The sequence below is a fragment of the Monodelphis domestica genome, chromosome 7 (assembly GCF_027887165.1).
Source record: "Monodelphis domestica isolate mMonDom1 chromosome 7, mMonDom1.pri, whole genome shotgun sequence".
Taxonomy (NCBI): Eukaryota; Metazoa; Chordata; class Mammalia; order Didelphimorphia; family Didelphidae; genus Monodelphis; species Monodelphis domestica.
Window position 1 is genome coordinate 216,019,067 of NC_077233.1, and position 15,753 is coordinate 216,034,819.

Below are 15,753 nucleotides of genomic sequence, written 5' to 3' on the forward strand. Positions count from 1 at the left end.
GGAGTCAGAGGTCCTGAGATCAAATCCTACTTCTGAAACCACCTCTGTGTGACCTTAGACAATGTTATTTGTAAATTGAGTCCCTTGGACTGATACCCCTTCTAGTGCCACAGCGATGGTCATTATATCCAACTGAATGAGGCATCTTAGCCAGTCAATTCTAAACTGTCCCACCCTGCCCTCAGATCCTGTCTCCATCTAAAGTGCCTTCTCTAACTACTTAGACATATTCAAAAAGTCCCTTGCAGACCAAGTGTTCTTTCCCTCACTGCCACTGCATTCTCTGGGGTACCTTACTGTGGAAACTATCCTAAATAAGGAATTTTTTATTTTTTAGTGATAACGTAGAGGAAGAAAAATCAGCATTATTATATTTAAAATAATGTTATGATTTAAAACTTGTTTATTCAGGTATATGATTGGGAGTTTTGGTTTTAAAAGGTTACTCTATTACAAAAATGAATCATATGGAAATGGGTATCAAATAATAATACATGTATAATTCCTTGTCAACTCCAGGAGTGGGAAGGGAAGAGAGGAGGGAGACAACAAGAATCATGTAACCATGGAAAAAATTTTAAATTAAATTTTAAAATATATTTTTAATAATGTAATGCCATTATATCTTTATCCACTATTTTGTAATGTTAAGTGCCAATTTCTTGATTATAAGAGAGTCACAAGACTACCCATATATTTACACACACACACACATATCAGTTTTTCCAGATCCAATCCACAAATAAGGAACAAGATGGCTTCGTCCTATTTTTCATTCCTTTAACTGTATAGAAACCAAAGTTCCAGTTCCTTGCGCTAACCAAAAGCCTTGGATCTAATTTGTTTTGCAACCATATGCATTGCTAAATAAATTGTTGTCTGAAGAGCCTCATAATTTTTATTTCTCCATAACAGCACCCACAAACTGGGTGTGGAAATTTCCTTTACCAAAGCACTAAACATTTTCCCCCCACAAAAACCTGATTTCATCCTTCCCACCTCCCTTCTTCCACAGGGGACATAGGGCAAGAATGGCATTTTCTCTAAGTGATTAGAACCAGTGGGATGACACCATCTTTATTCCCAGTCCAAACTGACCCGCATGGAGCTGGATCCTGTCAGTGTCCCGATTATGACGGAAGCAGCAGTGGATGGAAGAGATTGGGATGGAGGGAAGGCACTTCACCCGAAGCCCAAGAAAGAAAGATTCTACGCAGCCCCGGAGACAGTCCAGGAGGGAGCTCCCCACAGGTCCTTCGCTTAGATCTAGGAATGGAAACAGGATGGTCAATCTCTGCCTTGGCTATGCCTTGTTTGTTTGCTTAGGTGGAGAATGCCCCAAGATGCAGAATACATGACCAACTGGATTCATTTCCTAATGGTGGGCACCTCTATGATGCAAGGTTGAATTATACTTCCTCAAGGGAAAAGTGAAACTCAAATGACTGGTATTCCAAGGGCTGACTGTTAGAAGTTTGCCTGAAGAAGGGGTATTCCCTAGGCTTTCATTTCAGTCTAGAATTTTGGAGTTAGGATCCTCACTTCTCTGAAGATAGTATCTATATCCCTTGAGCAACTATATCCATCTTCCTCCATCCTCTCAGGGTGTCCCCAACTTACTTCTGGGATGACAGCTATATCCAATGTAGTTTGGCAGCATACTCATTAAGCCAGGTCTTCTTTCACTTTTTTTATTAAAAAAATTTTTTTAATTTAATTTTTGTTTTTTTAACTCACCTTCTGACTTAGAATCAATATTGTGCATTGGTTCCAAGGCAGAAAAGAGGTAAGAACTAGGCAGTGGGGGTGAAGTGACTTGCCCAGGGCTGCACAACCAATAGTTTTTTTGAGATTAAATTGAAAACCAACACCTTCCACCTGTGAGTCTGGCTCTCTATCCACTGAGCCACCTAGCAGTCCCCTCTTCTCTCACTTCCAGGGTATTGCCAATGCTCAGCAGTTAGTGCTTCTTTATAGAGTCAAGATGTCTTCCTTCCATGGTCTCTTGCCCTAGAACTCAAGGAATCAAGAGTATAAGGAATAGGATGAAAAGAGGGGTAGAAAACCATCCCATTCCTTTTCTTTAATTCTATTTTATTTTATTTTATTTTATTTTCATAATCTGATCTCTCTCCCTCAATGAAAAATCAAGAAAAACAAAACTCTTGTTACCAACATGTAGATGCAATGAAAATAAATTTCTACACTGACCAAGTCCCAAAAAAAAGATCTTAAGTTATCCTCTATGACCATCCCCTTTCCATTAGGAGGTGCATCTCATTCCTTTTCAAAAGTACCTAAAGAGGCAGCTAGACAGCTGCCCAATGGACCGAAGGCAACTCAATGGAGACCCTGGAGACCCAAGCCTGGGTTCAAATATGGCCTCAAACACTTCCTAGCTGTGTTTCCCTGGGTAAGTCACAACCCCAGTTGCCTAGCCCTTACCCCACTTCTGCCTTGGAACTAATACTTAGTACTGATTCTAATATGGAAGGTTAAAAAAAGCGCCCAAAACCATGCCATTTTTTTCCCCTCTCTCAACATTGAGATAAATATGCTATCCTATGCCCTTGTTTATTGTTGGGTTTTTTTTGGTTGTTGTTCTGAGATGAAATTATTACCCAGGGGAGCAGCTAGGTGGCTCAGTAGTTTGAAAGTCAGGTCCAGAGATAGAAGGTCTTGGGTTCAAATCTAAATTTAGACACTTTCTAACTGTGTGACCCCATGTAAGTCACTTAATCCCCTTTGCCTAGTCCTTACTGCTCTTCTGCCTTGGACCCCATACTCAGTATCTCAGTATTGATTCTAAGACAGAAGATAATGGAGGAGAGAAAGACAGACAGAGACAGAGACAGAGACAGAGACAGAGACAGAGACAGAGAGGCAGAGAGAGAAAGAAAGGAAGGGAGGAGGAAGGAAGGAAAGAAGGAAGGAAGGAAGGAAGGAAGGAAGGAAGGAAGGAAGGAAGGAAGGAAGGAAGGAAGGAAGGAAGGAAGGAAGGAAGGAAGGAAGGAAGGAAGGAAGGAAGGAAGGAAGGAAGGAAGGAAGGAAGGAAGGAAGGAAGGAAGGAAGGAAGGAAGGAAGGAAGGAAGGAAGGAAGGAAGGAAGGAAGGGGAGGAAGGGAGGGAAGGGAGGGAAAGAGGGAGGGAGGAAGGAAGGAATTATTACCCAGATCCTATTTCCTAAACCCCCCACCTGTTTCTCTCTGTCTCTCTCTCATCACATTCCATCTCTTTCCCTTCCTTCCTCCTTCTCTCACTCTCACCTTTCTTTAAGTACTGCCTAAGGCAAAATACTGTTTTTCTTAGAGACCTCAGAGTACTCTGGGTTCTAACTCCTAAGAGCTATAAATTACACAAATCTTCCTGAATGGGGCCAGACAGACCCCTATCATCCTGCTTCCACACAAATCAGGTTGTGAAGCCAGCAGCCCCATGCTAAATTGAGTGACACACCTTCCCCCAATCCAAAGTACCTATAGGCTGTAAGTAAATATGCTTCCGGTACATGCTCTGTTTCCTTCTTAGCAGGGAGTGGTAGAAGGTCTCAAAGTCTTCTGGAGCATCAGGGTGGCTTAGGAGCCAGTCAAAGGCAGTCCTGATAACCAAGGTACAGAAGAGGGTCCTTTGTGGGTTGTATGCTTCAGAGAGAAAAAGCCTCTCGGTGGTGGAAAAAGCCTTAGCATAGAGTTCCTGTAGAGCAGGGTTGGTGGAGATGAGAGCATCCTTTAGGGCCCGGGGACCAAAACTGAACTCCTCAGCATGCTTACACTGCAACATCTCTGCCAAGCCAAACCTCGAGCTAGGAGATACCCTTGGGAGAGGGAGACTGATGATCTGGCATTAGTAGTCACTAGCCCCCCAGTAACTCACTTCCCCTAGAGTTTCTTCAGAGGAAAGTCTGTGAGGACAGCTGGAGTCAGGAATGAGAAATGGACAAACTCCTGGGTCTCAAGATTAGTCAAAAGACCTTTTCCCTCTGTGAAGAGGATTGTGACCCAGAACTTCTTCTTGAGTAGATCGAAGGGGCTTCAGAGAATGCCAGCAAGTGAAATACACACAGTCAGTTAAGAGATCTGGAAGACTTCCTTCCTATGGGTGCCCAGGGTCATGGTACTATATTGGGTACTGAGAATCAATAGAGGCAATGAGGGGCAATGAGGATGCCTGTGAACAGGGAGAAAAAACATAGAATATCATCATTATTCCTATACAATTACAGAGTCACAGAATGTGAAAATTAAAAAGCATCTCAATGACCACTTCATCCAACCCAGACCCTTAATTACCATCCTAATATCCCCAACAAGTGGTTATGTAGCCCGACAGAAGATCTCCAAGGAGGGGAAAGCCACTACCTCCCAAAGTAGCTCATTCCTTTTCTTAGACATCTCTGATTGTTAGGAAGCTTCTCCTAACCTCAAGCCTAAACTGTCAGGGAGACAATAAACATTTATTAAGTATCTACTATGTTCCAGACACTGCACTAAATGATAGAGATTAAAAGAATGGCAAAAGACAATTCCTGCTCTTAAAGATCTCAAGATCAAATGGGGAGGACAACATGCAAATAAGTGTGCAAATAAAGGATAGAGTAAGACCTTGTTTTTTTGCAGCCAATATGTTCCATGACCTTCAGTGTTAGTTGAAAATCATGCATAATAGTGAACCTCATTATTTAATAAGCACATCTTATATGAACATACCTAAGCACTTTACAAGTTTTCATAGGCTCATCAGAGCTACCAGCATCACTACTCTTGTACTTTGGGACCATTATTAATAACTAAATAGCATTCATGAAACAAAGAGAAGCACTTCTCTGAGACCGACACAACTTGTATGGATGCTAATGTTTGGTGCAAAACAATGTAATGATTCCCATTAACACCTCAAGAAAATGAGCATGATTGAGTTGTCTACTATGAGACTTTATATTACTTGGGGAAATGATGCAGATTTAGTGTGTGATTAAAAATATATATTTCTTTATTTTTTCTGCCTTCATTGTTTTTGCTTGCATATTACACATACCTGAATTTACACAATCCTGCTGTATTCAGGATAAATAGGAGGCAAACTACAGAGCAAGGGGACTAGAATTAAGGTGGGGAGCTTCCTGCATAAGGTCTCCTTTTAGCTGAGACTTGAAGGAAGCCAGAAAGGAAGATGAGGAGGTAGAGAATTCCAGGCAGGTCAATAAAAACATCAGAAGATGTAGCCTTTTTGTAACTTCTAACCATCTGTTGTTTCAGATTACACCCTCAGGAGCCTAATGGATGAATCTAATCCCTCTTCCTATGACAAAGCCTTCAAATACTTGAAGAAGGCTATTATGAGTCTCTTGAGTCTTCTCTTCTCCAAGCTAAATATCCTCAAGTCCTTATCCCATCCCTTTTACCCTAATTCAAGGTCCTTCCTCATCCTGGTTGCCCTTCTCAGATTTATCCATGTCTTTAAACTATGGCACCCCAAACTGACACAATACTCAAGACCAGGGTGAATTACAGAGAGTCTACACCTCTCTAGCACTTTTTTTTAAACTAGGTATCCCAATCTCACCCAAACTAAATGTATAGTGGCCATTCAGGGACCTGATCCCAATGGATTAGCATGGAACCTTTAATTTCATCCATTATTTTCAGCCTGAACCAGTTTTTCCTTCTTTACACAGTCTCATGGCCCTCTATTCCCAAGGGCTCTCCATATTGGTTCAGGACTTTATGTGTATACCTGATCAGCTTTATCCCCATTGCATCTCAGAACTCCTGAACTCAATCCATCAACCTCAATCTCCCCAGGATCAGGGACTACAGGCATCTACCACTGCATTCAGATCAATTCCTTCCTTCCTTCCTTTCTTCCCTCCCTCCCTCCTTCCTTCTTTTTCCTTCCTTCCTCCCTTCCTCCTTCTTCCTTCCTTCCTTTCCTCCCTTCCTTCCTCCCTCCCTCCCTTCTTCCTTCCTTCCTTCCTTCCATATTTCCTTCCTTCCCTCCTTTATTCCTTCTTCCTTCCTTTCCTCCCTCCCTCGTTCTTTCCTTCCTTTCCTCCCTCCTTCCTTCCTTCCTTCCTTCCTTTTTTCCTTCCTTCCTTCCTTCTTCCTTCCTTTCCTCCCTTCCTCCTTCCTTCCTTCCTTCCTTCCTTCCTTCCTTCCTTCCTTCCTTCCTTCCTTCCTTTCCTTACCTTATGTCTTAGAATCAATATTGTGTATTGGTTCCAAGGAACCAATGCAGAAAAGGCTATAAAAGGGTTTAAGTTACTTGACCAGGATCGCACAGATAGGAAGTGTCTGAGGCCATATTTGAACCCAGGACCTCTGTCTCTAAGCCTAGCTCTCCATCTACTGAGCTACCCAGATGCCCCCTCAAATCACTTCTTTCTGCCTAGAAGTTTTTCCTCTCTTAATGCAACCCAATATCACATTCGCTTTTTGGCTGTCATACTATGTTGTGCCTATTAAGCTTACAGTCAATTGATATGTCTGGATCTTTTTTCTGAATGTGAAATTAATTTTTAACACAAATATTTATTAAGCATAAGTAGGGAATTCAGTGAGATAACAAAAGCATAACACATTCTCTTATGAAATGGTTCATTTTCAAAAACCTTCACTCAATGGAATTCTATGCCAGGCACTATAGAAAGAAAACTATATAGTTTCCACCAAAACAGGTGGACACTGATTTTTCCATAGGGTTTTTGGAGAATAATCATGATCCACCTTTAAGGATCCTTTTCATTCCATCTATATTCTTAATTCTTTTCACTAATTTCTCATTAATTCCTTGCAGTCTAGTGTTGGATCTGTGCACTATTTCCCATTTAAGATGCAAATCTAGATGGTATTCCTGCCTTCTCTCCAACACTGTCCTTCCCCCACCCCTACTCCCCACCCCAAGCAGTTTGGGTGGCTGCAGCAGGAACTGTGTTTCCATGGAACCTTCCATGCCACAGGCTCTGCTAGAGCTGTAATCTATACAGAATGAGTTTACAGACCTGTACACATCCTGAAATGCAGTCTATTACTCTCTTCTTTTCTCTTCCTAATGCATTCAGCACTGATGGGCATCTTTACTGGCTTCCCTGTCTTTTTATTTAACTACTACAGCTCCAGTGGGGCCCCTTCACAAGGGAAACATGACTTTCCAATCTAATTTGTAATTACAAAGCATATCCTTTGTGATTCTCCTCATGTTTGTGACACCTTTTCATTATCTGAATTACAAGCTTTACTAGCCAGGGTCCCATGTATTTACATGAAAGCTGCTAGAAACAGCAATCACTGAATCAAAATGGCCTTGGATTTTGATATGTAGTATCTACATGATGGAGATGATGGACAGGGAATGGGAGGAAAAGAAGACAGGGGGTGGATAAAGAAGAGAAATACATCCCAAGGAAATGTACCAATTCCGAAGTTTCCTGAGGCATGCAAGAGAGGCCAGAGATATAAATTAAGTAGTCAGAGCCATGAATACATGCCAACAACCGTAAGCTATAAATAGGGAGATCTGAGAAAGAAAACAGAGCTTTCTTAACTGCTGAAATATATTAGCATGGGAAAGGACTCTAAGGAAGGAATTTAATGGAAGAAGTATGAATGTTTCACTTTATAAGTGAGAAAACTCTTTGAACCCAGAGAGGTGGGTGTGTTTAAAGAAAGGGGGCATCTGGGTAGCTCGGTAGATGGAGAGCTAGGCTTAGAGACAGAGGTCCTGGGTTCAAATATGGCCTCAGACACTTCCTATCTGTGTGATCCTGGTCAAGTAACTTAAAACTCTTTTATAGCCTTTTCTGCATTGGTTCCTTGGAATGCAGGTAGGTGATTCAGCAGATTGAAAGTCAGGTCTAGAGATGGGAGGTCCTGGGTTCAAAAGTGGCCTCAGACACCTCCCAGCTATGTGACCCTGGGCAAGTCACTTAACCCCCATTGCCTAGCCCTTACCATGCTTCTGCCCTAGAACCAATGCATAGTACTGATTCTAAAGAGGAAAGGTAAAGAGTTTTTTGTTTGCTTATTTTTTTAAAACCCTTACTGTATATTGGTTCCAGGGCAGAAGAGTGGTAAGGGCTAGACAATAGGGGTTAAGTGACTTGCCCAGGTTTGTACAGCTGGGAGGTGCCTGAGGTCAAATTTGAACCCAGGACCTCTCCTATCTAGGCCTGACTCTCAATCCACTGAGCCACTATGCCCCCAGAAGGTAAGAATTTTTTAAAAAGAAATGTTACTTTCCCCTTCCATCTCCTTTTTCCCCCCACCCCAACTCTTTTCTCCTGACAGCATAGCAAAGTACTTAAAGAAATAAGGGAGACCAGAGAAAAGGAGAAGCCATTAAACCAAAGACTTTGGGGACTCATTCCAATTCCATTCCCAGGCCCTCAAACCAAGGAGCTCAAGGACAAAAAGAAAGGCACCATATTATCAAAATATCTGTTTAAGCACTATGAGCAACAGTAAAAATCTGGAGAAAAATTAAGTACCTCCAAAATGGAAAAGACTAAACAAACTGTGATATAAGAATGTAACTCGTTCTTACTGAATAATAATGAGCACTGAACATAATGAATTGAAAGAAATTCAGGAAGGCTTATAAAACCTAATACAGAATAATGAAAGCAATATATAATGTAAATTAAAATATTAAATGGCAAAAAAAGTCAGGTAAAATACAGTGGATAATATTGATAACAAATTATTAAGAGTAAGTCTTGTTTCTTAATGAGGCTGGGGAGTGTTGTCTTAGGAGAAGCCTCAATCAAGTTCAAACTCAAAGCCAATAATTTTCTTTTTTCTGGGAAGCCCAAAGAAAAACTCAGATTTTAAAGGTTTGTGATTTTTGTACACTCACCTTCGTCTGATTCAAAGTCTGTCTAATTCTCAGGAATCAACTGTCGATCAGGTATGCAAAATTCTTGATACTTCCAGTTTGAGAAGAGATAAGGAAGGAGGGAAAAAGGAAGATAGCAGTAAATTTTTTAAAAAAATTAAGCCACTTTTAAGATGGACTTTGAATTTTGGATCATTTAAATATTTTTCAACTTTTGAAGTCATTATTTTACAAGTGGAAGAAAAATATTGCTGGACTTGGAGGATCGTGGGAGTTGGGACTAGAAGGAAAGAGTCTTGGAAGGGGAAAATGACTTGTCCACAGTCACACAGGTGTTAAGTAGCACAGCTAGAATAAATAATTTTGCCAAGGTCACAAAAGAATCTCATGACAGAATCTATTTAGATTCCCATCCTTAGCTCCATATGTTTTAGAAAATACAGCCTCTCTGTTAATATGCAAAAAAAAAAATTTATTACCCTTGTGCTTAAAACAAATATAATCTTCAAGTAAGAAAAGTGTATAAAATTCTAAAAATATTTTCCTCTTTCCTATTCCCAATATTTGGATCATCCTAAGGGAGACATTGTATGGTTTGTTTATTTGTTTTTCCAGTTTTGTCTGACTCTTTGTGACCCCATTTGGAGTTTTATTGGCAGAGATACTGGAGTGGTTTGCCAATTCCTTTTCCAGTTCATTTTACAGATAAGGAAACTGAGGCAAACAGGGTTTAATTGATTTGCTCAGGATTATCCCATTGGTAATAGTGTCTGAGGCCAGATTGGAACTTAGGAAACAGTCTTCCTGACTCCAGGCCTGGCACTCTATCCACGGTGCCACCTAGCTGCCCTATTATTGTATTACATTTCATTGTTTGTACATTCCAATATGGATGCTACAGAAGCCATCAACCTATGCCTCTGAGGACCCATTCAATTCATTTTCCATGTGCCTTAACCTTTCCACTTCTCCCTCCCTGCTAAGCATTTCATTCCCTGGAGACACCCAGGTGTTATGAAGTAGACTAGGAAAGTACCTACCCAATGTATATTAGTTACATTCCATAATTAGAGAGAGAGTGCAGTGTTGTAGATAGGTTACTATACTAGGAACCAAACTGGCTCTGTCATAATGAGTAAGTCATTTCTTTTCTCTAAGCTTCAGTTCACAACTGTAAAACGGGCTAAAACCATAACACCTACCTCAAAGCTTTGTGAAAATCAAGTGAGAGAATGTTTGTCAACTCCTTTGCAAACCCTAGAATGCTATTTAAATGAGTTATTATTTTTTTTATTAATGCTATCTAATTCACTTAAGACTTACTGGATTCCCAGTCAAAGAAGGTAGATCTCTTTTTTCCTTAGATCCATGATGGCGGGTCAGGGAGAGGAAGGAAGCATTTATTTAGCACCTACTATTGTGCCAGGCTCTGGGCTTTACAAATAATTTTAATATTACCTCATGATAAGATCTCCTTTAAAATTCACTGATAAGTGTATAGAAGTATTATTTGCATCATCTAGTTTTGATTTATTTTATCAATCCATTTGCCCCCCCAAGTCTCTTCATATAGGGTCTCCCTATTGTATCAGCCAGGTTAGAAATACAGCAACCATTCATGGGTCTAATCCTACCACTGATTGGCAGAGGAACTTTGACCTCCTCTGCTTCTGACTTTAGTTGGGTTGCCCCTCCCCAGGATGCCTAGTGATCCATCTCATTTCCTGGGAGCCCACTAGACTGACACTAGATTTGATGGGGACTCTTGACTGGCTCAACCTACATCCATTGAACTCTGGAGCCTAAGAGAGCCAAAAGCCTCCGACTTCTCAGTAGCAGGAATTATAGACATGCAGCACCACTGCACACTGGTCCCAGCAGACCAGCTCCTCTTAGCCAGCTTGGTTTCTATCCCAGCTTCTGATCTTATGTTCTCCTTGGGATTTGGCACCCCTGGTACCCTCTCTTCTTGGATCTCTTACTGCTGAGGCACTGCCCACTGACCTACCCAAGGAACATCAGATTCCATCCTGGCCACAGTACCTCAATAAGGCCTTGACAGTGTAAAATTTAAATTAATACCCGATAACTCCAAGTAGTATATGTTGTAAGATTTATTAGTAATCACTTGAAGCAGGAGAAATACAAGAACAAAAGTAAAAGCCTGAGTAAAGCCACGTGAGAAAAATTCTCCTGCCTGGCACTCACCCAACTGCCACAGTCGTGTTTCTGGGAGAAGAGAGAAAAGGCGGAGCTACACAAAACTTATATCTTCCCTACATTAGTATGTTATGTAGCTACATAAATGAGATGCTGGGAAAGTGAGTCCTGGGGAACACAAATCTAATTGTACAACAGTAAAGAGGTGGCAGTCCCTGTGGAGAAGGCAAGTGGAGGTAACACACAAATGGACAGTGGGAGCCTTGTGCCTGGCTACCTGCTCCATAAGTTCCAGGAAAAAAAAAATTGAGTTCCTATCTCAGACCCCAGAGCATAGCCTGGAAATATAGGAACTATAGGAAAAAAGAAAAAAGAAAAAGAAATTTTAAACTGACAAGGCATAGCCTGGAAATATAGATAGAAAGAAATAAAAAGAAAATTTTAATTGACCTGTAATCCCTGCTGCTAGGGAGACTAGGGCTGATGGATTGCTTGAATTTGGGAGTTCTATGCTGCATTAGAGCTAAGCCAATTAGGTGCTTGGGCAACAATATGGTAAGCCTCCATGGAAGCTGTGGGGGAAGGGAAGGGAGGGCAGGGAGACCCAAATCAGCCCAGATCAGAAATGGAACAGATCAAAGCTTCCATGATAATCAAAAGTATGATCATGGCTACAAGGGCCACTGTACACCCAGTCTGAGTGAAATAGGGAAGCCTACTTTCACAGAAAAAAAAAAGAGCCAATATGGTCATCATAATAATATTATGCAATGTGATGAATAATCCCACTTGAATGTAAATTATGTAGGCTCCCTTTCCCTATAGACAGAGCTAACTCCCAAGTGGCAGATGTAACTGTGGGGCCTCAGGAGTGCTAATTTATGATTAGCAGAGATTGACAGAAGTTAGAAGGGGAAGGGGGCAGACAAGTAAGGGCCCATATGGCTGGGACCAGGAAATAACAGAGAAACAGACTAAAAGTGGCACTCGGAAGAGACTAGAATTGAGCATGTATTTCCAAACCAGGTTGGGTTGGCTCAATGAGCAAAAGACATGTAGGTATTACAGTATTGCCCCAGGGATCCCTTTGTATCCATATGTGTTAAGGATGAATTCAAGGAATGCAAGGTGACTCTTTCCATGGTCTGGCGGCACACTGGATATTATATTATAATACTTATTATCTTATCTGGTTTCAAGGAGGGCAGCTTTATCCCAATACATTGTATTTTTTCTCTAAAAGAAAAGATCCCATTCAGCTGTTTACACCTTACACCTATGTTTGTATATATTTCAGCCAAATATATTATTTCAAATATCACATTATTCCTTTGTCAAGGCTTTTCTCATCCTATATATGTCTTATTACCTGTATCATCTGGTTTTGATTTCTTTTTTTTTTTAACCCTTGCCTTTCATTTTAGAATTAATACTGTGTTCCAAGACAGAAGAGTGGCAAGGGCTGGGCAATAAGGGAAGCATGTGAGGGCAGATTTGAACCCAGGACCTCCCATTTCTAAGCCTGGTTCTCAATCCACTGAGCCATGTAGCTGTCCCCCTTGACTTACTTCTTTAAGTAATCCACTCACCCCCTCACTCCCACCCACCCCATTCAGGATCTCATCTCACACAGACTAGAAATCGCAGCTACTCATGGGTCTGATCCTACCACTGATTGGCTTGGGAGCTTTGACCCACTCTGTTTCTGACTCTGTTTGGGTTCCTGGTGGCCCATCCTTCCTCCTAAGGGTTCATCGTATTGACACTAGAGAAACTTAACTGGCTGCAGCTCTGAACTCAAATCCAACCTATAAATACAAAAGCCTTCATTTTACACATTTGAAAACTCTATTGTGGCCATGGAAAGAGCACTGACTGGAGTCAGAGGAATTGAATTTTGCCAATTTTCTCTTCTGGGGTTGTACCAGGGTCCCTTATGTCCCTTCCAGCTCTAAATCAATGGCATTATGATCTCACGTCCATGTTATATTTCCATGGTTACTTCTGGAGGTGGGTAACACAAACATTGCTCCTATAATCTTTTCCATCAGAGGATCCTACCTTTAAGTGCACCTCCATTGTGCTGAGTTGAATACTGTCTCATCACAATTGACAGGTACCTTGAAATCATTATCTTAGTATCTTAGCCAGCCACAAATTATTCTTTCTCCCATCAAAAGCAAACCCATCAATTATTCTCTTTAGATCATAGCATTCTCTCCTGGAGACCACTGGGATTTTCTAGGGCAGTCAGATTTGGGTGTGATAGCACTGTAATTGATGGGTACATAAGAAACAAGAAATAATACAGGTTGGTTTGGTTACTTAAAGAGGCTGGTTGTTTGTTCAAGAAAAAGAAAAATGGCTGTGGTAATACATAGCCACTGGTGACATCTATAGGCAATTCCAGATCAGAGGATACTGAACATCAAATCCCCAACCAGTGGACTGTCTGAGCAGATTTGGGGGAATTAACTCAAGGATTTTTTAAGTTGCTTATTGCCTTTCTGAAATTTTCCAGGATGTCCAAGGGAAGAAGAATGGTGTGAAGAGCCATTTCTCTTTTTCAGTTATGTTCAGGGACTTTACTGTCAATGGAACCATAACTAGAGTAGGGTACCTGGAGCTTTGCCTCAGGGTGCTGTTGTGGGAGGAAGACACACAATTCTTCAGAATAGCATTTGGAAGAAAACTGTTCCAACACTATCCATGCTCTTCCACTGCCTGTACCATCCAACCCTGATCCCTTGTTTCCCCCTCAGACACACCTTTTCCTCATGTGATTGTACCTTGGATCATACCCAGTTCAACCAACAGTCTAACTGTCCTTTGTGCTATTCCCTCTCCCCAACTGTTTTTGGTTCTAGAGGAAAGGATTCCCAGTTCCATGCTCTGTTAACATACTACTTTCCTCCCCTCAGACTTTCATCATTTGCAAAAATCTCCTGCAAAACAGTTCTTACTCTCCAAAAAGTCATGTTTTGGGGGTAGCTAGATGGCTCAGTGGATAGAGAGCCAGGGCTGGAGACAGGAGGTCCTGGGTTCAAATATGGCACCAGACACTTCCTAGCTATGTGACCCTGGGCAAGTCACTAGATCCCAATTGCCTACCCCTTACCACTCTTCTGTCTTGGAAACAATTCTATGTATCCATTCTTAGATAGAGCTTACATATTATGAACTCTAGACTAGTATTTTCTTCTTTAAAAAAAAAACTTTAACTAATATCTTAGAATCAGTTCTAAATATCAGTTCCAAAGCAGAAGAGAGGCAAGAGCTAAGCAGTTGAGGTCAAGTGACTTATCTAGGGTCACAGAGCTAGGAAGTGTCTGAGGTCAAATCTGGACCCAGGACCTCCCATCTCCAAGCCTGGCTATCTAGCCACTGAGCTACCTAGATATCCCAGACTAGTATTCTCTTTTTTCTTTCTTTTTTTTTAAAACTCTTACCTTCCATCTTAGAATCAATACTATGTATTGGTTTTAAGGCAGAAGAATGGTAAGGACTAGGCAAAGGGGGTTAAGTGACTTGCCCAGGGTCTTCCCAGCTGGGAAGCATCAAAGGTCATATTTGAACCCAGGACCCCCCCCCCCCCATGTCTAGGCCTGGCTCTCAATCCACTGAGCCACCCAGCTGACCCTTAGACTAGTGTTTTCAAAGTTGTCCGCACCTACTGGAAAGAGAAATGCCTACACATGTATATAAGTGCATGCCCACAGTGTTTTAAAAAAGTTATCCAGCTTAGTCAAGTTCCCCTTCCTTGGTTACCTGATTCAATCCTTTCATATGTAGGACTAATATGTTCAAGGCAAGTTTTTGCTCTGTTCCCAAGACCCAGGGGACTAGAAACTTGTCTAGAACTTTCCAAAAGGACTATGATCACCATCAATCCTGGCCATTAAGGAAAATCCCCTTGCTATCGGAGACTGCCTGAAGCTCTTATCTTGCCAGGCCATTTCTCCATGAAACCGATTGTTGGATTGAAACAGATGCTGGATTTGGTCTGAATATAAAGACTTGTCTTTGCCAGACACTGTTCTGGGGCCCTCTGGGAGATGCATTTGTGTTTGTGCTCCCAGTTAGAGGTGGGACAATTTACCTGCTGTCTCTGCTCCACACCAGCCTATTTATCTTGGAAATGGCTATGGGAAGATAGTGTTTGCATTAGGGAACTGAAGAGAAAATGGGAATTTCCCATATGTAGCTCATGTTCTACTGAATCAAAGCCTCTCTTAGGGTCCCAGACACTCTCTGCATATTGCTCCTTTACAACTGCTGGAAAAATCCTATACAGGATACTTGTTTCTGACCAAACCACCTCATTGGCATAATATCTAGTGGAAAATACTGTCTCTAGTTTGGACCAATCTTTGCTCAAATGGTCATTTAAACCAATGACAAACTCTTTTCTGCAGATCAACTTTTTCATCCTTGCTTCATTATTCCGGAAGGAATTGCTCTCCAATTCTCTTCTTTACCATAAGCATGAAACCTTTCCCTCCCTTGGAGGTCCTATGTGCCCAGCACAGAGTGCATGGGGGCAGGACCAATCACATCACTTCACTGCAATAAAGGAAGTGCATCATTGGGTAGGAAATCAAGGTCAAGTTGTTCTCAGTCACCATAGCTTGGGTCACTTTGCTCTTCCCCATCTGACTAGACAGATGCCCAGCCTCCAGACAAAGAAATCACACTGTTTCTTTTTGAACAATTTATTCTGATTAAGCTTTGAAAGTATCACTGCAGCTGCATAAAGCTATTCACA

The 15,753-nt window shown here is 41.4% G+C and overlaps 1 protein-coding gene across 2 annotated transcripts in view; it reads right to left on the reverse strand.

The window, feature by feature from the left end:
* AMZ1 (archaelysin family metallopeptidase 1) overlaps positions 1-15,753 on the reverse strand; it is a 41,278-nt gene that overhangs the window by 22,345 nt on the left and 3,180 nt on the right. For both annotated transcript variants that reach the window (XM_007498407.2, XM_016423929.2), the window contains exons 2-4: positions 8,850-8,919; positions 3,476-4,166; positions 1,099-1,266 (exon numbers count right to left, since the gene is read on the reverse strand). In XM_007498407.2, coding sequence (XP_007498469.1) covers positions 1,099-1,266; positions 3,476-3,779 — 472 coding nt within the window. In that variant the 5' untranslated portion in view covers positions 3,780-4,166; positions 8,850-8,919. The remainder of the gene's footprint in view (positions 1-1,098; positions 1,267-3,475; positions 4,167-8,849; positions 8,920-15,753) is intronic.